This window comes from Phalaenopsis equestris, unplaced genomic scaffold (assembly GCF_001263595.1).
Source record: "Phalaenopsis equestris unplaced genomic scaffold, ASM126359v1 Scaffold000318, whole genome shotgun sequence".
In the NCBI taxonomy this organism is placed as follows: Eukaryota; Viridiplantae; Streptophyta; class Magnoliopsida; order Asparagales; family Orchidaceae; genus Phalaenopsis; species Phalaenopsis equestris.
In genome coordinates this window covers 342,951-368,389 of record NW_018164760.1, presented here as the reverse complement: position 1 = coordinate 368,389, position 25,439 = coordinate 342,951, and the positions used below count along the sequence as shown (strand labels likewise).

Below are 25,439 nucleotides of genomic sequence, written 5' to 3'. Positions count from 1 at the left end.
TTGGATTGCTCGGGTGAAATTGGAGCTGCGAAAGGGAAAAATGGCTTCCGCGCCCAAAAAGAGGAAGATCGACAGGTTTTCATTAATTTAAATACCTTGTACAGTTTAATATCCCCTCATTATCGATAATGTTGTTGATTCAGCAACAAGTTCGCCATTTGTTTTTTAGTCAGAGTATTAGCTTTCTCTCCGGCATCCCTTAATCATGTTCTCCCACATGCAGCTTCTTGCCCCTCAGTAACATGTTCGCAATTGTACTTCAGTCAGCTTTTTTGCTTCTCTCCGGCATCTCATAGTCCCCCTTTTCGCGTTATTTTCACATGAAACGTCTTGGTTCTATCTTTTTTGTTTTAGCCAGAAACTGAAATTCTTATCCATTGTTAGGGTTGACAAACAAAGTACTGAATTGACAGTTTTCAGCTGAAACAAAGGTTTTATTTCAATCTCATTGAGTTGGCTACTGGTTGTACCTGATCTTGTTTATTTCCCTATCAAATTCTAAGATATAGTTAGGGGTGGGGTTACTGCTCGGAGTTTGTCTACATGTGTTTTCTTTTTTTGTGTTTTTATTCCTAAATCATTTTTCACTTGTGCATTGCAGGCAGAAAGTATTTACTTATGGAAGTGTGATACTATAGCCTGCTTTCTTCTCACAAGCATATAAAATCTTTAGGATTCACAATAAAAATTAAATATTAAAGCTAAACTTTCTGTGCATGGCTTTGGTTGTTTGTTCCAACATGAAGATTTCACACATTCTAAAGTTGATTTGCATTATGAAGGCTGTGGTAAAGTGCTTTCATTGTCAGAAAAGGTGTAGTGGTGTTATTTGATTATAATAAGGTAAGAAGGCACATATTGGTGAAAATTTTGCATTTGAGGGGCAATAAATAGGAATTCATGAGAAGAGCCTTATGATCTTGTGTGAAAGGCTTTTAAAATAAAATCAAAACATCTAAAGATTTAGATTTTGTTTAGTAATTCTGTGTTATATTGTGCTATACAAAATAAAGTCATTGCTATACTTGTGAATATGAATGAACTGCTTTGCATGTTTATTGAAGGAATATATTAGAGGAGGGGATGCAAACCCAATCAAACTATCTCATCATAATTGCTTATTAAAGGAAAATGTTTAAGCAATACATTATTGAATGATGCCTTAGTGTAACTTCTACTACGACAAATTTAGTTGCTAACCCTTGTATAGAATGATAAAAATTTTTTTTTGAACCCAACGTACAAAGATGAAGTTGCTTATTTTATGAAGTGAGTGAATTGTGCATTAAAAATTAATGCAATACATGTAAAGTTCACTTCTCTATTTTTTGTGGTTTGACCCTCTTGTCGCCTAGATTCGTGCCCAGCCAAAAACTTTTTCTAGGACTCTTCCTATCTCTAAACTTATCACGGTTCCCAAAAGATTGTCCACTCCTAGTGTAGGTGGAGAAACACATAAGACAAAAAACTACATTAGAAGAAACTTAAGATATTCTCTCAAATTCTTCCAAAACTTTGAAAGCAAAATGAAATACAACATTACAAGTATTTCAATTGAATTATCTTATAAAATCATCTTACAAAATATTAATTGTATATGCTTTAATTAAATCCTCAAAATGATCATACAAAAACTTGTGAGGATTAACTCCTTTTTCACCTTTGCTTGCATTTATCTAGCTTAAGAAGATCTCACTACATGAAAAAGAAAAACAATTTCAAATTTTTGTATTTATGTGAAATGTTGTTTGCAAAAAATGTTTTAGAAGAAAGAATTTTTATTAGGAAATGTTTTAGAAATTTCTATGAGCGGTTGTAAAACCCATCTTCGGGTCAACTGCCACCTTATTAGATAAGTAAGTGGCTTCTGGGTTTTGTTGAAGATAAATGTATTCATGCAAAAATTCTTAAGGTTGGGGCCTGGCTTGCCAAATCTAGCACTGCCAATGTTTTAAAAATATACCCATTGAAGACATCTTAATGTAGGAATTATGGAATCTTGTTTTTTCTTTCATAACTTAATATAGAAAAATCACAAATGTATGAAGTAATATTTCAAATCAATTTAAACTTTTTTTTTTGGATCAATAATAAAATTAGGTGCTTATTTTGATTATATGAAGTAATTATCATTTAAATTGTTATTTTAATCATAAAATCTCATGTTTATCCATAAATTCAAACAGTTTTCAAATTCACTTAAGTTTTTGCAAGCATTGATTGAGAAAAATTCAAGTATGATTTTAATTTAAAATATATTTTTTGGAGAATTAAATTGATTTTTAGGCGGTGTGAGCCAAATGATCTAAATCATAAGTTTTAGCATCTAAGTAATCTATTTACTCACACATATATCTAAGATATAAATAGCCTTGAATTGACCAACTATAAGTTTTTGGAGTCATCCATGAGCATGTAGAAGCATTCAAAAAATTTATAATTTTTTTTCTCCATTAAGTTTACTTATGTGAGTCACACCCTGATTGACTCTCACCTTTAGGGTCAATCATGGTGCAACAGAGGTATACGATTTGATCAGACTAAATTCTCGCCAGTACTCATCATGAAATACATAATCAAGGCCCAGTGTGTGACGAATTGGTTTAACAAAATCACTTCTAACATTCGTAATATATATTATTTCATATTCATATACTTAGAAACGGGGAAAACATTATCACAAAAACAGACACACACATATACACACACAGAGCTGTTAAATCTAACATAATAGAAGCATATACCCAATCAAATTCTCAAAACTGTGTAATGCACAAGTTGTACACATTACATATAACTATTCATCCTAGTGCTCCTTATCTCTTCCTGAAAGTTAACAATAAACTCAACAAAATAATCAAGATTGAAATATGATTTAATAGAAAAAAAGGAAACAACATGCATGCTCATTTGTAGCTCATGTATATGTCAACAACACAGATCACAACATGCTATAATTGTATAAAATATATAAAAGAAAAGATATGCAATTCAAAAAATCAATGATAGTTATATAAAACATGTATTTCATTCATTCATTTGTAATTATAAGAATTTTATAATCATCAATCATAATCATAGGAATTTCACTTGTAATTTTATAGACCTCAACTATTTTCATATCATTTCATATTATTTGGGTCGTCATCCAACCCAAAGACTAATTTAACTATTTATAAAGGTTGGTTTCCTCTCAATATAATAGTTAGAGTTGTTGATGTTTGTAGGAAAAGATTTTTTGTTTAGGAGAATAATTTTGATGATATGTGTTATGGGCAAGTGAGAGCGGTGTGAATGCTTGTTGAGGGATTGGTCATTATTACCTGTTGATGGTTTTGGATCATGAGCTTGCTGTAAATTTTGATTGGGTGTATTCCCCCTTTTATAGCCCTAAATGATATAGTGATTGGTGTTTTTGTGGTTAGGATATCAACATCTTTCATAAACTTATCTTCTAGTTTTTCTTATCCCAAGGTTGAATGACTGAAAGCATTGCTTTTAATCATGTGTGATTTTTTGAAGTGATGAATCTTATGTTAATGGGATGATAACACTTGTACCTTTTTTGAATTGAGGAATATACTATAAAAATACATTTGAGTGCTCTTGTATCAACCTTATCCCAATGTTGTTTATTGATGTGAATAAAAGCAATCCATCTACATATTTTTGTTGAGAATTTTGAGAAGTTTCTTCTAAAAAACCAATTATTTTGTAGGATATTCTATTGATTCACTATGTGACAATTAGAGTTGTGTTTCTGATTTTGGAAAAAAGGAGTTTTAGTGACTTTAAATAATTGTCAATTTTTTCTTTATGTGTCAGGATAAATAGATTAATGTATGATATCTTTCTTTATTGAAAACTGAGGTAAATGTCTGGTTAAAATAATTATAAGCATTATTTGTGCAATGCAACTTAATGTTTACAATAAATTTTTTTTTTCATCATAGTAATAAAAATAGAGAAAACAAGACTGACATTGCATATTTGTCTGATATTTAGCAACTATTTTATTCGAGTGAATTATCAAAAATGGTAATAATATTCATAGATCCAATAATATTAGAAATTTATGAAATATTGAAGTGAATATAAAACAAAGGATTTTGAATCACTTTTAGGAAAATAAACACAATGTTTTCTAATTTCATAAGTTTCAATGTTAACATTTATAAAAAGAGAAGGCAACATATATCATATGATTTTGAAAGAGAGATGCATTATTCTATAATGGTGTTCCCAAATATGTTTGTGTTAAGAGTGGAGATAGAAAACTGCAAGTGGTTTTTGTCATAAAAAAGGTATAGCTCATTTTTTTATCTAGCTAGCTCAATTGTCTTTCTCATATCTGGGTCTTGAAATACACAATTTCTTAGTAAAAATAGTTAGTTATTCTGAAGTTGCTATTAGTGGTTTTGTAGAGTGATAGAAGATTTACTACAAGATGAGGGACACGTAGAACATTATTGTAGTAATTGTGGAAGAAATGACTTGCATAATTTTTATGGACTCGATGACGATTTTAATTTTACTATTACATGGATAGGGTTTGTAGGTTTGAAAAGGTTTGCAAAATTTATTTTGTTGTCAGTGGTTCATTAATCTTGGATCCAGCTTTGAGGAGAATAATTTGAGGTACTAAAAATACGTGAGTTAGAATTTATATCATTTTTAGTAAGATTGCATGACTTGCAAAATTTTTAGGAAAATTGAGGAAGGTTTTGATTTCTCTGATTTCTTTTGAATTTAGGGCTCTACTGATTACACAAGACAACTTGTTCTTTTGAGTGTTTTTTTTTTCGCCATAGTTTTTTTGGGTCTTTTTTGGAGTTTTTAAAAATTCCTTTTAATTTATCATTCCTTCTTGCAATAATTGCACAAGAGATTGGTTTTGGCAGGAGGCTTCTATTATTTTTTGGGAGAGAAATTTGCGGCAATTAATTTCTTATCTTGTTATTCAGTAGCTACAATGAAAAATATTTTAAAGATCGGATTATTGAAAAATCACCTTCTTCTTTTATCAATTTATAGAATTGCATTTATAGAAAAGAGATTTTTTCTTCTTACAATTTAAAAACGAACTTATTCAAAGTTGTTATTGAATTTTACATGAAATTTAAATACTCCTTCCACAAATTTCTTGAGATATATTGTTTTCTCATATAATGCCATTTTAAAATTTAACTGATAATCTAGTTCAAGCCAATTAATCATGATGAAATTAAAATATATAATGATAGAAATATTACGTTACTTGCTAGAGTTGTATTTTTATCTCGTAGATGAGTGCAATGTGTTTGATTTCTAAGTAAGTATTTGACAACAATGCTTCCTTTTTTTTTTGTATGTATTTCCTAATAATTTTTGGCATCATGGTATTTTATCATTACATCACAGTCATGGAATCTTTTTCTTCCCAAAGTTTAAGCTTTGGGTAATTTGATTCTAGCGATATATCCTCATGATATTAAATTTTTCTTTTTTCCTTTAAAAAATGTCTTCTTGATTTGTGATCTCTTCAGATAACTCCCTTCCAATCAAGTTTTATATGGTTTGAAGTCTCTTTAGTTCACTTTTAATTTGATTTTCACCATTCATGAGTTGGAAGAGAGGTTAAAGAAACCTAATGAAGGGAATAATGAACTCCAACGAGAAAAGATGGGAGAGAGTAAGGAGGAATAGGGTTTAAAGTAGGGTACCTAACATCGCTATAATACAATATAGAAAAGAAGTGGCTAGGAAAGCTTGGATTGTTTATCCTATCAATGGGTATTTATACTCAAAATTACATAGAAGGAAAGATGAAATAAATAATTACAATAGCTAACACAAGAAAATCCTTATTTACCTTGTTGTTTGATATATTTTTGAATTGTCAATTGATGCGTAGGGAGAAATCCATGTCTTTTTTTTTTTTCCTTTTCTATATGAAATTGTGGGGGTGGTATTTCCTTGTTAACAACAAATACACTCCTGTATATTTTCCTTACCTTGCAATGTCTTAATTTGATGGCCCTTAATAGTTTGCGTGCATATTAATGACAAAGTACAACAACAATAACAAAGCCTTAATCCCACTACGTGGGATCGGCTACATGAATCCTTCTTCTCCATTGCGTCCTATTTAGTGTCATATTTTCATTTAGTTCTAGTAAATTAAGATCATTTTTAATACAATAAGCCCAAGTCTTCCTAGGTCTACCTCTGCCTTTCTTAACACAAGTCGAATCTAAAACATCTACTCTCTTAATCAGATCATCAGATGGTCGATATTTAATATGACCAAACCATCTAAGACGACTTTCTCTAATTTTGTCGGTCACAGGAGCTACACCAACCCTATCACGGATATATTCATTTCGCATTTTGTCTCTAAGTGTAAAGCCACTCATCCACCTAATCATTCTCATCTGGGCAGCACTTAACTTATTATTATGCTTCTCTTTTAAAGGCCAACATTCAGCGCCAAAAAGCATTGCAGGTCTCATCACCGTCTTATAAAATTTTCCTTTCAGTCTAAGAGATACTTTTCTATCACACAAAAGGCCCGAAGCATTTCTCCACTTCAACCAACCAACTTGAATTCTACTATTAACATCCCCATCTATATCAGCATCGCTTTGAACAACGAACCCAAGATATCTAAATTGTTCACACCTTTTAATAATTTGCTCACCCAAAGTCACACCTAGAGCTATTACTACTAAAATTACATTCCATATATTCAGTTTTAGTTCTACCTAAATGAAGGCCTTTAGACTCAAATGTAGACCTCCATAATTCAAGTTTTTTCTGGGCTTTTTCTCTCGTTTTATCCACGAGAAGGATATCATCAGCAAAAAACATACACCAAGGTACATCCTCCTGTAGATGTCTAGTAAGTCCATCCATAACTAAAGCAAAAAGATATGGGCTTAAAGCTGATCCCTGATGTAATCCAATAGAAATAGGAAAATATTTGGTCAAATATTAATGAGAAAGTAATTCACAAAAAATTACATTTAGGGAATTTCATGTGTTGCATGAATTTTATTATGCAATTTTCAATTCAAATACAACACCTTGAAAGTCTTAGTATGATTTGAAATGCATAAATTCCTTTTAAGAAATGCTAAATATTTGCAATTTCTTCAACTGACGCACAAAGCATTTGATTTTGAAGTTTGATAATATTGCATGGGTCAAGAATAAGAAAAATGTACCAAAATTTGACCATCTTGAGAAACATGAAACCACTCTAAAAGCCATGCACCTATAGAGAAAGCATGATTGCTAAAAATGTGTGATATATTTTGAACTTTTTAAACTCTCTCAAACCCAAATCTTAAAAAAAATCACTATGGGATTTCATAACAAGTATGGAAATTCAAAATAATTTCTATAAATATAAAAAATTTTAAAATGAAATTCACCATTTAAATTTTAAAACAAACATCATCTACCTTTGGAAGCAATTTATTAAGGGCGACGAATTTAAGATTTCCTAAGCTCATAAAGAGATAATATCCTATTGGGTTTTCATATAAAATGCCTCTAAATCTTAAAATAAATCACTATAGGCTTTTATAAATAGTATGAAAATTCAAAATAATTTGTACAAATATAAAATTATTTAAAGTGAAATTCACCTTTTAAATCTTAAAGCAAACATCATCTACTTTTCGAAACAATTTACTAAGGATGATAAACTTAAGATGACCCCAGCTCACAAAGAGTCAATATCTTATTGAATTTATGATTGTGATTATTGTAAAGATTTTGTGACCGTAAAGACATGACATGTGTGCTTTGATTGGATGAGTTTATTATCAAATGACACCAAAAAAAAGTATATGCTATGATTTGGGCTTTATGCTAAAGTGATTTACCACAAAAAGACACCATTAAATTATGATCATGATTAGTTTCCACGAGTTCCTCAATGGCTGAAATCCCGAGTAGTGAAATATAGAATGTGTGAACAATTTTTTGTGAAGATGATAAATTATCTGACCCCTTTAATATTAGTGATATGAGATTTTGTCAATATATCATAATTGAGATTTTTGAGTGATTTACAAGATATCTTAATGCAGATTGGCCATTTACACACTGCACACTCGAATTCTTTAACTTTTTTCAATTAAACAGTGCAAGCAACATGTATTGCAATATATTAAAAGTTTAATGAATTATTTAAATAAGGAGCCAAATTTGTGCTCTTTTAGTATGAATGAGATATGTAATCATTAATACTTATGTGTATATAGTAGGATACCCATTCCTTATCAGCCCAAATCTATTTTAATGTGTTTCAATCTTAAAAAAACAATTTAGTAGGATAAAACACAACAATACAATTTAGGTAATTGGCATATTTTTTACTAATAATAAATTCATTGATAAGTTATGTACCTGAAAAGCATATGTTAATTGAAGGGAAGGTGTGAGTTTTATAGGTATCTTCTAGACAATAACAATCACGGTTCTATGTTTTATTACTATTTTTAGGTTTCCTAAACGCTATATAGGTGGAGAATTTAATTAAGGAGTTGGTTATGTGTTCTTTTACTCCTGAGCCTTCAGATTTTGTTTGAACTATTTTTATAAGCTCATGAGCTGTTTGAAGTGATATACTCACTTGCATTAGCCACAGAGAATATAACCATTAGTTTTTCAGACGTTGCCAAAATATAGAGTTTGTTTATTTTTTCTTGCCTTTGTCCTTTTGTTTATATCACAGTTATTTTTTGCATAAGAATATTGTTGTCTTGATGATGTTTTGTTTGGTTTTGGTGTGGAGGCTTATTTTCTTTCTCTGATGGTTTCCTTTGGAGTTCCCATTATTTCTTTTGTCTATCATTTCTGTTTACAATAATTGCAAAGCATGTATTTTCCATTTAGTGGGCAATGGTGGGCTTCATTTGGGCTCAGAGGCTTGTCCCACTTATGTTTAGTGTAGGAGCAATAATTAGGGCAACACTTTCAATAACTGATGTTTTTTCTAGCATAACACGATAATGCTTTTCTAATTTTCTGATATCCAATAAAATTTCATTTAGGTTATAGGTGAAGTCTTTTTGAAATATTTGTATGCATACATGGTCATATTCAGCTTTCAATCCAGCTGGGACTTCACATAATTCTTTCTCCATATACAGAAGTTTATAGGATTGCAGCATCTGCACTGCATCTCATTTTAATACATTAATATTAGCTGAGTTCAAGCACCAAATTTTTCATTTTATTATTATTTTCAGTAAATAAAATAACATTTTGGTGGTTTGAATCTTTGTATAATTTCATGGACTGTGGCATTATCAAACACCTTGGAATATGTTTGCTTCACCATGTCTCAAATATCTTTGGCTATGGAAACATTAGTTTGGCTGACTTTACCATCATTGAATTTCATAGCCATACAAAATATTTTACCTATACAAATTTGTGCAATCACTTGCATCTCATGTGGCTAAATCAAGATCATCTTCAATGGATATATGGTGCCAATTATTTGACCAATTTTCCATTTTGCTTTGAGAAATATTTTCACACTTTAGGGTCAAAATGTTTTTTTTTTGTGTTCTATTCGAATAAAGATTGATGATTTTGACACTCACCCATTATTAACTTGTCTTATTTCTTTTGTTGGTCAACAATTTATAACATAGATGACATTATTCTATGAAAAAAAAAAAGTGTCTCTTAATGTTTATGCTTGGTGGATGCCATATGAGCTTGGCCTTCTTGTGCCGGAGATAGCAATTGGGAATGGCCTTTGCTCTTTTGAGGTAGCTTGCGGTTGGGATGGGCTGTCTTGAGACAGCAACAATCTTCCTAAAAACGATCGGCATTGGCTATGGTTCTTCTTCCAGGCATATGAACTTAAGGCAGCTGTGATTTCGCTCTTGATTAGCAGGCGGAATGCATACGAATCTTTTTCCTTGACCTCTAATATTATAAAGAGAATATGATTTGAATTTTGTGTTGATTTTATTCAGAATTTTACTCCTCTATTTATACATCAAGATTCTAGGCTATTTTGATAATTTCTACCAATGAAATCTACTAATTATATAGTGATTACATGACCAAAAAATAGTAGGATAGAATAATAAAACATTACTTATGTTCTCATATTTGTTGCCTTGGAAGTGAGGAAGATATTCATCATCTTGTAAGCATTTGTTCTTCTTGAAACTTGAGCGATTTTACCTCTTGCATGGTGCACCGAATGCCAACTTGGCCCCTCTTGCATGGTGCACGGATTGCCAACTTGGTCACTGATGGACCACCTGCTTACAATCCCACAAATTCCTAATCCGGTCAAGAAAGAGCCGCCAACAATCACTTTGTTTAAGTTATAGGTATTGTGCTTTTCCATTTTCTTAAGGGCTCATTTGTTAGCTTGAATTTTGTGGAATTCATAATTATATTCGATGTTGATATGCTTCAAACACCATGAACCTCCTCTAACCTCCCCCAAAATTACTCGTTTCATTTGCACTCATAAAATGATTGAACATGAAATTGTCAATGCAATTGCTATTCCTGGTGTAGTTGAAGTCACAGAGTTATCATTTCCTCCCAACTTTTTTTTATCAGAAATCTCACTATGGGACGTCATGGACTTTTGAGGAAGCCCTTCCCTCCCTCACCCTTTTTGTGATTGTACTAATTATCTTTTGGAATAATATTAGGCCAAATTTGTTTATATTTATAGTGGCAAAAAATGTCTCGACAACCTCTATTCATGTTGATTGTTGTTCTCTTAGGAGATGCCATGCTATCTATGAATGTTTATTGCTTGATTCAATTCTCACATATTAATTAATCTGTTTTTTGTGTTGTTTTTGCTCTAGTTTGTCTATAAATATATCATCTAGTTTCCTAATTTTTTATTTAGGTGTTTCTTCGCACATATGTACTCATACTTTTTATTATTCTTGTTGCATTTTTGGCATTATTGTAGTTGAAGAAATCTTACTACCCAACGAAAATAATCCCTTTTGTTTTTTTTCTTTTCCATTTCACTATTAGTGGTATTGCTGTTTGGATCATCATCCACCATCATGACTTTTAGATTTTGCTACCATTTCATCTCCCCAGCCAATGTTTGAATGCAATGGAATTTGGTGAACATCATCGGGCGTGTTTTCTAATTTTCGTTCTAGTGCCCTCTTTGATGATATATCTTGGTATTAAACCATTTCCTTGCTGATAGGTCTACACTAATAACTATTTTGCTTGGTCACAAAAGGTTTACTAGAGTGCCTGAAATTGGTTTTTTTTTGTAGTTTTTCTTTAGTTTTCAGATTTGATTCTATTCAATTTGTTAATTGTCTCCATCAATGAAAGAACTTCCATTATTATAAATAGGTGCTAGTAATGCCTTCTACTAGAGTGACCTTGTTGAAGTTGTCTACGTGCTGCAGTTACCATGTTGAAAACAGGTATGGGGAGGAAAAATTACGTAGATATTGTAAAGACCAAACTTGGTATTGAAATTTGAGAATGTGCTTAAAGGATGAGCCTTGAAAAAAAAATATTAGAAACTTCCTATTTTGTTGGGATGGAAGTTTGGTATAATTCCACCATTAACATTTTCAGAGATAAAGTGTCCATCAATTTCAATATATTTGGTCATGTCATGTTGCACTGGATTCTTGACAATACTGATGACTGCTTGACTATCACAAAAGACTTGTATTGGCCTATTGGAGGCGCACTCTAATTTCGTTAATAATTTATTAATCCAGATCCCTTCACAGATTCCTAAGGCGAGTGTCATGTGCTTTTAGCAACAACAGCTTGCTTCTTACTTCTCCATGTAACTAGATTGCCCCATACATTGAGCAATTACCTGTGGTGGACCTTTTGTCAGTGAGTTCTCCATCCCTACTTCCATCAGTGCAGACTTGTACCCTTATTTATGGTTTTCTCAAAGTTTAATCCATAACTAGGAGTCTTCTTGATGAACCTAAAAGTTTTGTATACTATTTCCAAATGCTTTTCATTTGGGTTATTCATGTGTTGACTCAGAGTGATGACAGAGCATGCAATATTTGATCTCATATGTGATAGGTATATGAGTTTTCTTACCAATTTTTGATATCTTCCCTTGTTCACAGATATACTTTCTTCTCCTTTATTAGACTTTTTTTGGGATCCATTTGAGTATCGACAGACTTGCATCCAATCATCCCCATCTCCTTTAGTAGATCTTGGATGTATTACCTCTGTGATATAATGATGTCAGTCTTAGACCTTGCTACCTCTATATCTAGAAAATATCCATGGTTCCTGGGTTCTTAATTTCAAACTCAGTGAGAAACACTTCTTTGATCTTGAGAATCTCATTTTTATCATCACCAACAAGGCTTATATCATCTACTATCAGTGCAACAATCTTATCTCTCTAAGTGTATTCTTTGAATAGAGTATGATTAACTTAGCCATGTGAGTATCTATTGGATCTCATTGTCTTGGCAAACCTTTTAAGTTATGCATTGATGATTCTTAAGCCTATAGGGAGGCTTTTTAAGTTTTTATACTAAGTATTTGTTGGAATCATTCTCAATTCTTGGTGTTATCTCCATATACACTTCTTAACCCTTATTCAAGAAGACATTTTCTTATAAAAAGTAGATGCAGTCCCCATTTCTTGTTAACTGCCACTGAAAGGACAACTCCTATAGTATTTAGTTTGATAAATGGTGTAAAGGTCTCCTGATACTCAATCCCATAGGATTGGGTGAAACCTTTTGCAATGAGTCTGTCTCTAAATATTTCAGTACCCCAATCAGTTTTGTATTTGACATTGAACACTCATTTGCATTCAATTAGTTTTTTATCTTGAGGTTGCTCGGTAAGAATCCACGTGTAATTATTCTTCAGTGGTTGAATCTCCTTTTCAATTGTTTCCCTCCATTCCAAATTTTCAAGAGCTTTATAAATGGATTTAGGAATCTACACACTATGAAGTTTAGAAACAAAATCTTTGTAGTATGAGAATAGCTTCCCATAAGCTAAATACTCATGAATTAGGGACCTAATTCTGTTTTTCTTCTCATCAACCAACATCCGAAGAGGAAGGATATAACTCATGAGTATTATACTCTTGGCCTGAAGTTTCTGTTCAATGTGGACTCAGTTTTTGGTTTGAGCAGTTCTGTTCTTGTTAGTTTTCTTCCACATGATCAAGGGTTTTCTTCCTATATTTGTACAAAATTATTTGTTAATGACCTCATGTTTGATTGATTGGATTGGTTAGACATTTTCAACCAGGAAATGAGGGCTAGGTGGAGTAGATAGTGAGACCATGTTGTGTCATCAAGTGCATCCCAAAATTAATTTCACTTGCATTCCCCCTCTGAGCATCAGATAGTGGGTAGTAGGATTGATTTTTAATAAAGGTAACATCTATTGAGTTGTAGTATTTTCTAGTAACATGAGAGTAACACTTATACACATTTTTGTTGGAAGTATATAAAAAAAAAATACATTTGATAGATTTATGGTCAAGTTTTGTGCAATTTTGGGAATGGGTGTGAACAAATGATAAACCGTATAATAAAATAGAAAGCTTCGATGTGAGAATAGGTAATCATAAAAATATGAAAAGATGTTTTGATGTCAAGTATCTGATTAGGTTTTTGATTGATAAGGTATGTTTCAGTAAGAAATGCTTCCAAAAAAAAATATTTGAACTTGTTGAGAAATAATAATTAAGCGGGATACCTTAAGTAGTGTCAGTTTTTTCTCTCAACTATCCCATTTTATTTTGGGGCATCAATACATGCACTCATATGGATTCCATTTTTTGAAAGATAGGACTCCCTAGGATTGAATTGAAATTTTCATAATCATTATCAGTTTTGAGGATCTATATTTTGTACTAGAATTAGTTTGAATAATGTTATGGATGATTTGAAAGATTTGAATTGTTTTAGATTTTTTTTTTCATTAGGAATACTTTAAGTAGTTTCAGTATGATTTCAATAAATGAGGCAAACCATTTAGTCTTCTTAGATTTTTGAATTTTGAAGGGCCCCAAATATCACTGTGGATAATGGAAAAAGGGTTTGGTGGTTTGTACTGGGTAATGAGATGATTATTTATAGTGTGTTTGGCAAGTTAACGAATTTCACATATATAAGTAGGTTTATTAATTTATAAATAAATAATGATACAATGTTGCAACATAATTAGAATTGAGATAGGCCTAGGTAACAATGTCATAACATGACATGTTTTTCGACCGACATAAACTCAACACATAGATTTTAGATAAAATTAATGGTGGGATCATTTGTGTGTTTATAAAGAGATTTTTCTTAAGCAAATGTAAGTTATGATGCATTTTAGGATTGCGAATCATTTTACCGACCCCACTTGAAATTCAAAAGACTGTAACCGACCCCACTTGAAATTCAAAAGGCTTTGTAATGTCATAACATGACATGTTTTTCGACAAACATAAACTCATCACATAGATTTTAGATAAAATTAATGGTGGGATCATTTGTGTGTTTATAAAGAGATTTTTCTTAAGCAAATATAAGTTATGATGCATTTTAGGATTGCGAATCATTTTACCGACCCCACTTGAAATTCAAAAGACTTTGTAAGGAATTTAGTTATATATTTCATATCATGATTAAGTTTATTGACTGAACGAAAACTGCAGTTTAACTTTGAGATATAAAACAACAGAAAGTAATATCCTGAGAAGCTCTACATCTCGTTGTCCACATTTTTTATTCTAGTGTAAAGGTCTCTTAATTGTTTACTAGAATATTGACGTCTCCGGTCATATGATCAGAGGCTCCTGATTTGATGATTCAAATTCTAGATCTCCTATTGTTGGCAGGATAGGAGAACAATCTATTATCTTGGTGTGTCATGAGGTTGTTGTGGTGTTCTGAATTACCTCCAAGGAGTTTTCCCAGGAGTTCAGGAGTGTCTAAAAATTATTCTTAGTCTCTCTTTCAAAATTAACCTTTGGAATAGAACGTGACGTCTTCATCCTGTACTTGGTCATAAACCTATGCATATTTAGGGTTGCTTCTAGTTACAGGAAGGGAGTTGACTACTGCTTTTGTAGGTGGCGGAACGATTGCTGCAGGAAAGTAGGAATTTCAGTGAACAAGGTGCCTGCTTGGAGAATCCAGTAGAGGTCTACTGTTAGGAAGTTTCTGATGGCAAAAGTTGAACAAATGAGATCCTCCAGGGAGAATTCTAGTGCTATGAAGAAGCGAAGGGACTTCAGAGGAGGGCCTGCTGTTTTCCTGAAGGGATTCCAACAGAAGAGGGCTTGCAGTAGGAGTCCGACTGCAGGGAGAGTTCCATCGGCAAAGGACTTATAGTAAGAGATACGACTGAAGGGAAGGTTCCAAACCGGGAAGGGCGGCCTTCTAGGGAGACTGATGGATGCAAGAAATAGGATCCGAGAAGGGCTAATAGATGCGGGTCACAACAGAGACAACAAAGGACAGTTGATAGATGAAGAGTATGAGGGCCAGTAGATGATGTCAGCCATAGTGTTTAGACAAAGTCGAACAATACTTCAGATGAAGCAGACAGACTAACCAGACGAGCTACCAAAGTAGTCAAGCAATCCAGGTGAGCGAATGACGCAAACGAGAAATTGCAACTAGCGGACGATGCTGTCTAAATAAGCGGACAATGCTGGTCGGGCTTTCCATACAAGTGGATGACTCAGCGCTAAAGCACCTGATCTGTTCTAATGGAGGAAACTATTGTGGCTAAGGCATGCAGAGTTTGATCGAGAGACGGACTGTGTGGATAAGAGTGGAGTGCGAGATTCACAACACTTACGAGAAGAAGCGGCAAGAATCAGTGGGGTGTGAAACACCGTTGAAGATGTAGATGTTCGGCTAGGTCAACGACGTCGAAGGGAGAAGATATTGAAGAAAGCATTGAAGACAGATCGACGATAGAAGATGCGGAGATGCCACTAAAGACGTCAAAGGCAAAGACTGACGACACCATTGAAAGCTATGAGGATCAGAGCTTTGAGTAAGTCTTGACCTGTAAGATGAGGAACGACTATGACGGATGAAGGAGGAATGATTCTGATACCATGTTGAAAACAGACATGAGGAGAAAAAATCACTTTATTTTTTATTCACATATAGGTTACATATAAATAGAGAAACCGATCTCTCATAATTTACAAATTTACCAATCATATCTAGTCTTTATTAGGAAATAAAATAATTTTGAAATAACGAAACATAAAATGGGACCGAAATAAAATTAAGAAATGTGTTTCCAATGATATCCCCAATAAAATCGCTCCATGATTTAGTAAAGCAGTCAACCGACTCACTATGCAGAGGAGCCAAACTTCTCAACTTTTCATAGAAAAGGGTTACTAGAGTGTATGAAATCAGATATTTTTGTAGTTTCTCTTTAGTTGTCAGATTTGATCTATTCAATCTGTTAAATGTCTCTAACAATAATAGAATGGCCATTACTATAAATAGGTGCCAGTAAGGCCTTCTACTAGAGTGGTCTTGTTGAAGTTATCTACTTCGAGCAATCTATAGGGTATCTTACTCGTGTGAAGATCAAAGTTGGTAAGTTTGACGACACCATTTATAGATTTGAGGAAAGTCCTTATGTAAAGTTTGATAATTTGTGCGAAGTTATGGTTGAGGTCTATTCTCGCATTAGCTTTGTTGATTACTCTTAGTGAGATGCACCTAGTCAAGCTCTATTTATTATGACTTTCTATATTAATTGCAATTTTCTTTTAGGAAGTGATAAAAAAGAATTGAGGTCAGATTTAACTTTAAAAATATTTCTCAACGAGTGTTTGTGTGATCTTGTACCCGGGTATGTGTTAAATAAGTAAAGATTTCCATATTATGCTTGGATGAGGGCAAAGAAGTAATTAGTCCATGAGTAATATAAAATTAAAATTTTGGAATATGTACTCTCACAGGTAAATTAACGGAATTAGTAGATATTATGGTTTATATGAAGATAAATATCTTATGCGTTCAAGAAAATAGATGTCTTGGAGAATAAACTATAAAGATTGACAGCTTTAGATTTTTAAACTTTGATATTCAGACATGAGTCACACTAGAAATGATGTAGGTGTAATTCTTTGATATTCAAACATGAGTCACATTGGAAATGGTTTAGGTGTAATTTTAGATAAGAGTTTGAAAGATATCATTATTAAAATTAATAGAATTAGAGATTTAATTATAATTGTAAAGTTTTTTGTTGATAATATGATTTTTAATGTTAAAACTTCTTATGCTCCTCAAGTACGTTTAGATATATGTATAAAAGAAAAATTTTGGAATAACCTGGAGGAATTATTACAAATGATATCTCTAAAGAAAAAAAAATTATTGAAGAAGATTTAAATGAACATATTGGTAGATTGGTAGAAGTTTTTAGTAATATTCATGCTGGCTATCATTTTGGAGTAATTAATGAAAAATATAGAAACATATTAGATTTTGCTTTGACTTGTGATTTTGTTAGTAATAGTATTTTATCTTAAAAAAATAAATATATTATCACTTATAAGAATGAATCTAATAAAACACTAATTGATTATTTTCTTATTAGGAAAAAAGATGTTGTAAAAAATGTAAAGATCGTACGGTCATTTCAATTGAAAGTTTAAGTACTCAACATCGGTTAGTAGGTCCGGATTTTAAGATGAAATTTGAAGGTGAAAAATACAATGAAATATTATCATAAAATTAAATGGGGACACGTAAAAATCATAAATAAAATTTTTTTATGAGTAAATTTCAAGATTTTATGATTTAGGATGTTCATGAAGATGCTAGTTCTATGTGGGTAAAATAACGAGCACTATTAAACAAGTGACAAAAGATTTATTTGGAGAATCAAAAGAAAAGTTTTAATGAATAAAAAAAGTTGATGGTGGAATAGTAATGTTCAAAAAGATAAAGTATTTGAATTTTTTTTTTTTTAAATTGGTTTAAATGTAAGAGCTTAGAGAACTAGAAAAATATAAGGTGCCCATAGGAAGCCTAGGAGCACAATTCGTGATGTTAAGAATTTTGCTTATAGTGATATTTATAATATATTAGATACTTAAGATGCTGAAAGATAAGTATAAATTGGTTAAACGAAGAGAAAAGTAAAATAAAAATTTGGTTAAGTAAATTGTATTAAAGATGAAAATCAAAAGGTGTTTTTCTTCGAGGAAGATGAATATAGGTGTGTATGATATTTTGATAAATATTTTCATAAAGTTTTTAAAATAAGATTGACATTAGTGATCTTAATATTATTAATACTAATAGTTTTTTTCTCATCAAATTAGTAAAAAAAGAAGTTGAGGAGATCTTAAAGAAAATCAAAGGTGGAGAATCACTAGAAATTGATAACATTTCAATAGAAGTGTGAAAATATTTAGGAGACTTGAGAATTTCTTAGCTTACTATACTTTTTAAATATTATTTTAAAAACTAAAAGGATGCAAAAGAAGGGAAGGAAGAGTATTTTGGTCCCCATTTTTAATAATAAAGGGTATGCACGAGAATGTGCAAATTATAGAGGAGTTAAGCTAATGTGTCATACATTAATATTATGGGAGAGAATAATTAAACCTAGGGTATGGCGTGATAGAAAGATTTCTAATAATCAATTTAGATTTATGTCTGGCAAGTCTTGTTGATGCTATACTTGTATTGAGAGTTTTGATGGAGAAGTAAAGAGAGAGTAAGAAGGATCTATATATGATTTTTATTGATTTGGGAAAATCCTACGATAAAGTCCCACGAGAAGTTCTTTGGAGAGTTCTAGAAAAGAAAGGTGTTAATATGTGAATTATATTCAATTCATTAAAGATATGTATATTGGAGTTCTTACTTGTGTTTGAACAGGAGGAGGATTGATCAAGTATTTCTCTATTTCAGTTGCATTGCATCAAAGATCGACTTTAAGTCCATATCTTTTTGTCTTTGTTATGGATGCACTTATCGGACATTTACAGGAGGATTTATCTTGGTCTATGCTTTTTACAGGTGATATCCTTTTTGCTGATAAGACCAGAGATAGAGTTCAGGATAAACTTGAATTATAGAGGTCTACATTAGAGTCTAAAGTCTTTTGTTTGCGTGAATGTAAAATTGAATACATGGAATGTAAGTTTAATAGTAATAGATCTAGTGGCAGAGTTGTAACAATGGGTGATCAAATCATTAAAAAGAGTTAATTTTTTAGATATCTTGGATCTATTGTTCAAAGTGATAGTGATATGAATGGGGATGCTATTAGTAGAATTCAAGTTGGATGGTTGAAGTGGAGGAATGCATCGGGCCTCTTGTTTGATAAAGAACTACTGCTTAGACTTTAAGAAAAATTTTATATGATGGTGGTATGTCTGTCAATGCTTTATGCTGTAGAATGTTGGCCTATAAAAGTAAAGCATAAAATTAAGTTATATCTTGCTAAGATGAGAATGCTTAGTTGGATGATTGACTTGAGTCTTAAAGACAAAATGTCGAACAAATATATCCGTGAAAGGGTTAGTGTAGCTTAGTGGTAGACTAGATTAGAGAGAGTTGTCTTTGATATTTTGGTCTCATTTAGTGTCGAGAATTTGATGATTTGGTTAGAGAGTTGATGCTTTAGATTCGACTTATGCTAAGAAAGGTAGAGGTCGACCTAAACAGACGTTGGTATGCTGTAAAAAAAATGATCTTATTTTATTGGAATTAATTGAAAATATGATACCCAATAGGTGGACACAATGGAGAAAAAGGATTCATGTAGCCAACACCACTTCTGGGATAAAGGCTTATTGTAGTTGTTGTTTTTGTTGTAGTTATTTCCTTGTTATTGACTTTGGCTATTGCAAAATAATGTTTCAATATACTAATAAAAATATGCTCTTGGTCTCTTAGGTGTAACTGTTTTTCTATGGTGCAAAGATATCAACAAAATTTTTGACGCTCATAATGTTGCAAATGAAGAATATTGTTTGAGGATGTTTCATGTTGTCATAGTTTGATTGGTAAATTGATTTTACTTGATGTCACCAAATTTTATTTTATTTTGTTTTTTATTTTGAAAGTCAACACATGCAAAATCCTAAGTAAAAATATTGGGAAGTTGTTTTCCATATTCTTAGTGTATATTAAGAGATTTTTAGAGAAAAGACTTCTTTACATTTTCAACATTCCATCTCATTCTGGAAGTATTCTTTGATATTTTAGAGAAGTTGTTTTCCATTTTCAACATTCCATGCCCCGTATATATTCTAATGGATCCCTAACATATCTCATTGTCTGAGAAGGCCATTGAAGTGTTTTTTATTTTCTTAACTTTTTTTTTATTTTCAATTTTGTTTGACACATGTTGGTGCTAGTTTTGATGCAGTTTAATATTTGATTGACATTTATTGGACGTTGCATGCACTTTTGAGGTTTTTTGTGCATCATAATTTTTTTTTATGGGAGGGGTGAGCATTAAAGTGCCATTTGTTGAAATTATATTGCTAATAGGTTTGAGTGTAGATCAACTTTGAGGTGTAAAAGCTCCAAGCCACTTTGCCAGGCATGTACTATGCATCTGAATTCACATTATTGATTTTTCTCCATTGTTGTCAAAATTGTATCTATGGTAGTTTGCATTTTTGCCAATTTTAATGTATGGCTGTTAACTTTATTCTCTTTGGAGCTTATAAGAACTAACAATTTTTGCTATGTTTTTGTGGAAAACCTACGATTGGCTATTTTGAAAGATTTTTGTATAGCTCATTGATGGTACTGCGTGTGTCTTTTCATTTAACCGATTTGTTCTGATTTCATCCTTACTAATGTAGTGTACTCTGATAAACTGCATTAATTCATGTTCAACATTATTCTTATTGGTAATTTGGTGTTCATTAAGACCTTACAAAGAGGGAAACATTCATATGGATGTTTTTATTTTCCGAAAATAAGAGAGTTAAATATGTATGGTCATCTTAAATTTCTTCCTTATATATTACACTATTATTCTTTGAGAAGAAATATTTTCAATATAAAAATCATACTTCGTAGTATAGGTTAGTCCCTTTAGGTTTTGACTCAAAAAAGTGCAACCAATTGCCCCAAACTAATCCTAGCCACATAGTTCGGTGTGGCTCAATTTTGTATTGAAATATTACTTATATTTCATTTTTGCTACTAGTAATTTTTAATTGAACGTGTGGTTTATTTTCTATTAGGCTCTTATGATCATTGTTCTTTGTCATATATGAACTGTAAAAGTTTTGTTGTAAAATATCAATATCTTGAACTATTTTTAATTCAAGACTACTAAGTTGTCTAATTTAATATTTGACTCTTCAAATCTGATCCAATGTAGTTCCTTGTCTTTTCAAAATACAACAACAACAACAACAACAAAGCCTTAATCCCACTACATGGGGTCGGCTACATGAATCCTTTTTCTCCATTGCGTCCTATTTAGTGTCATATTTTCATTTAGTTCTAGTAAATTAAGATCATTTTTAATACAATAAGCCCAAGTCTTCCTAGGTCTACCTCTGCCTTTCTTAACACAAGTCGAATTAAAACATCTAATCTCCTAATCGGATCACTCTAATGGTCGACGTTTAATATGACCAAACCATCTAAGACGACTTTCTCTAATTTTGTCTGTCACAGGAGCTACACCAACCCTATCACGAATATATTCATTCCGCATTTTGTCTCTAAGTGTAAAGCCACTCATCCACCTAATCATTCTCATCTCGGCAACACTTAACTTATTATTATGCTTCTCTTTTAAAGGCCAACATTCAGCGCCATAGAGCATTGCAGGTCTCACCACCGTCTTATAAAATTTTCCTTTCAGTCTTAGCGGTACTTTTCTATCACACAAAAGGCCCGAAGCATTCCTCCACTTCAACCAACCAACTTGAATTCTACTATTAACATCCCCATCTATATCACCATCGCTTTGAACAACGGACCCAAGAATCTAAATCGTTCACACCTTTTAATAATTTGATCAAACCAACTTATTAAACCAAATAACAATGAAAAAATAAATATTATTACCAACTTCCAATAGAAAATTACAACAAACAAACATAAATCTGAAATTGCAACAAACAACAACACAAATTCACCCTAGGATTAGATCCAGAGGTGGTAGTGGTCAGCTCCAATGTAGACCTCCATAATTCAAGTTTTTCCTGGGTTTTTTCTCTCGTTTTATCCACGAGAAGAATATCATCAGCAAAAAGCATACACCAAGGTACATCCTCTTGTAGATTTCCAGTAAGACCATCCATAGCTAAAGCAAAAAGATATGGGCTTAAAGTCGATCCCTGATGTAATCCAACAGAAATAGTAAAATATTTTGTCAATCCTCCTTCAGTTTGAACACAAGTAACAGCTCTAGTATACATATCTTTAATGACTTGAATATAAGTCATATCAACACATTTCTTCTCGAGAACTCTCCAAAGGATATCTCTTGGAACCTTATCGTAAGCTTTTTCTAAATCAATAAAAATCAAATGTAGATTCTCCTTATTATCTCTGAACTTCTCCATCAAACCTCTCAATAAATGTATAGCTTCCATAGTAGACCTGCCCGACATAAATCCAAATTGATTATGAGAAATTTTTGTGATGCGTCGTAACCTATGTTCAATTACCCTCTCCCATAATTTTAAAGTATGACACATCAACTTAATTCCTCTATAATTTGCACTCTTGTGCATCCCCTTTCTTCTTAAAATTGGGGACCAAAATACTCTTCCTCCACTCCTCAGACATCTTTTTAGTTTTTAAAATAATATTAAAGAGTTTAGTAAGCCAAGAAACTCCCAAATCTCCCAAATATTTCCACACTTCAATTAGGATATCATCAGGCCCTACAGACTTTCCACCCTTGGTTTTCTCTAAAGCCTCCTCAACTTCTTTTTTGCTAATGCGACGGTAAACAATGAAACGTTTTATTATTACTCATGATATTAAAATCACTAAGGTCGATCGTATTTTCAGAAACTTCATTAAAAAATTTATCAAAGTAACTCACCCACCTATGTTGAATATCTTTTTCTAAGAAAAGTACTTTTTGATTTTCATCTTTAATACACTTTACTTGAGTTAAATCTTTACTTTTCTTTTCTCTTTGTTTGGCTAGTTTATACATATATTTTTCACCCCCTTAGTATCTAATCTTTGATTCTCCAAGAACATTTTTTGCTACATGTTTAATAGCGTTTGTTACTTTATCCCACATCACATTTGCTTCTTCATGAATATCCCAAATTTTGAAATCTTGAATTTTACTCATAAAATTAATTTTATTTGTATCTCTTAAGTTTTTTCATCTAATTCTGTTATGATGAGTCATAGTATTTTTTATTTTACAACTCTTAATCTTAAAATCTAAAACTAATAAACGATGTTGTGTATTTAAATTTTCACTTGGAATGACTTTACAATCTTTACAATCACGACGATCTTTTCTTCTCATAAGAAAATAGTCAATTTGTGATTTATTAGATCCACTTTTATAAGTAATAAGATGTTCATCCCTTTTCTTGAATAAAGTATTAGTAATAACAAAATCAAATGCTAAAGCAAAATCTAAAATAGCTTTACCTTCTTCATTAGTTACTCCAAAACCGTAGCCACCATGAATATTTCTGAAATCTTCTACCACTCTACCGATATGTCCATTTAAATCTCCTCCAATAAAAATTCTTTCTTCAAGAGGTATCATTTGTATTAAGTCTTCTAAGTCATTCCAAAATTTATCTTTAGACTCTGTATCTAAACCTACTTGAGGAGCATAAGCACTTATAATATTAAAAATCTTAGTATCAATGATAATCTTAAGTGTTATAATTTTATCACCAACTCTATTAATTTTTACAACATTATCTTTCAAACTCTTATCTATAATTACACCTACACCATTTCTAGTGCGACTCTTACCAGAATACCAAAGTTTAAAATCTAAATTATCAATCTCCTTAGCCTTTTCTCCAACTTACTTAGTTTCTTGAATACATAAGATATTAATTTTCCTATGAATCATAATATCAACTAGTTCCATTAATTTACCATTGAGAGTGCCTATATTCCAAGATCCTATTCTAATATTAGTTTCATTAGTTTCATGAACTAACTTCTTTACCCGCATTCGCCCGTAATGTGGGAACCCTTGCTTATTTAACACTACACCCGGGCGCCGGTGTAGCGGCTCTTGCACACTTTTCACTGTATTCAGGCTATACAGCGCGTCGCTTCCAGGGGACGCCCTAGCACTCACACAATGATCAAAAGAATTCATGTCATGATTTTTTTTCGACAAGTTTTACGCTGGCAGTCGACTACCTAACGCAACCCTCCACTTTTCTCATTCGGGCTTGGGACCGGCAACGACACTTTTCGACACTTGTCTTTTCAAAATAGATTAAAAATAATTAATTACAGGGATTTTTTTTTGGCCATATTTGAGGAGTCGAGATGAAATTGAATACATTAGATAGCTTCGACTAAAATGCTCTCATATAAATAATTCAAACATCATTTTGAATTTTTTTCTCAGTAATTTTGATTTGAGCTGCTGTAACCAATGAAATTTGTGTGTTTTTTTTTTTTGCCTGAATGAAGTTGATTCCTAATTGATAAAAGCTAGAAAATGAATCTCTAGTTGATCATTATGAATTATAGACATCATGAGTGACATTAGCTGCATTTTTTCCTTGTTCGTTGCATGCAGGGATTTCAAAACAAAGGCTTTAGCAGATAAGGTGACAATTCCTTCTCAAGGTTATTTGGTACGCTTCTTTTTCTTTTTTCTCTTTTCTTCTCTCTTCTACTAAATATTGCTAATTACCTTGAAAACAATAAATTTTTTTTTAAATTTCTGATGCAGAGGTCTGATGTTGGCGTTGTTAGATTAGATCTGAATGTTCAACTGGCCAAAAAAAATGCTGTTATTCAGGCACAGAGCGAAGGATGCCTGGGAAATTTTAGAAGCTTTGATTCACCATTTGGGAACCATCTTGTGCCCGTAATCCCTACTAAAGCTGACCTACTCAGTTAACACGATGTCTAATTAAAGATAGCAGGAACTGGCGCAGGTCTTTGTTGGAATTATCTTTGTCACACTTGCTTACATAAGCCTAAGGGCACTTACCTTTGTGATTTAGCTATTTTATTATATAACAGATTTTCCATCAGATGGCCATTTATACCTTTCATCTATTTAGTAATTGGAATGTGCTTTGTGGGTGTGGAGTGACTCACTTGAGATAGAATTGTTCTTCCATAATCAGAATGAATTAAGCTGATTCCTGATGTTCATTGTAATTTTCTCCATATTATAAGCAGCTCTGATTTTAGTAGTAATATTTCACTAAGCTCTTATGTTCCTTGATGGTTCCTGACTCCCCTATCCGGGAAGATTTGTGA

The 25,439-nt window shown here is 32.0% G+C and overlaps 1 protein-coding gene across 1 annotated transcript; it reads left to right on the top strand.

The window, feature by feature from the left end:
* On the top strand, positions 1–25,439 carry LOC110025634. The gene is made up of 4 exons (XM_020726213.1): positions 1–75; positions 11,362–11,435; positions 24,745–24,802; positions 24,901–25,439. The coding sequence occupies exons 2-4, from the start codon at positions 11,371–11,373 to the stop codon at positions 25,069–25,071; spliced, it is 294 nt and encodes a 97-aa protein (XP_020581872.1). The 5' UTR covers positions 1–75; positions 11,362–11,370; the 3' UTR covers positions 25,072–25,439.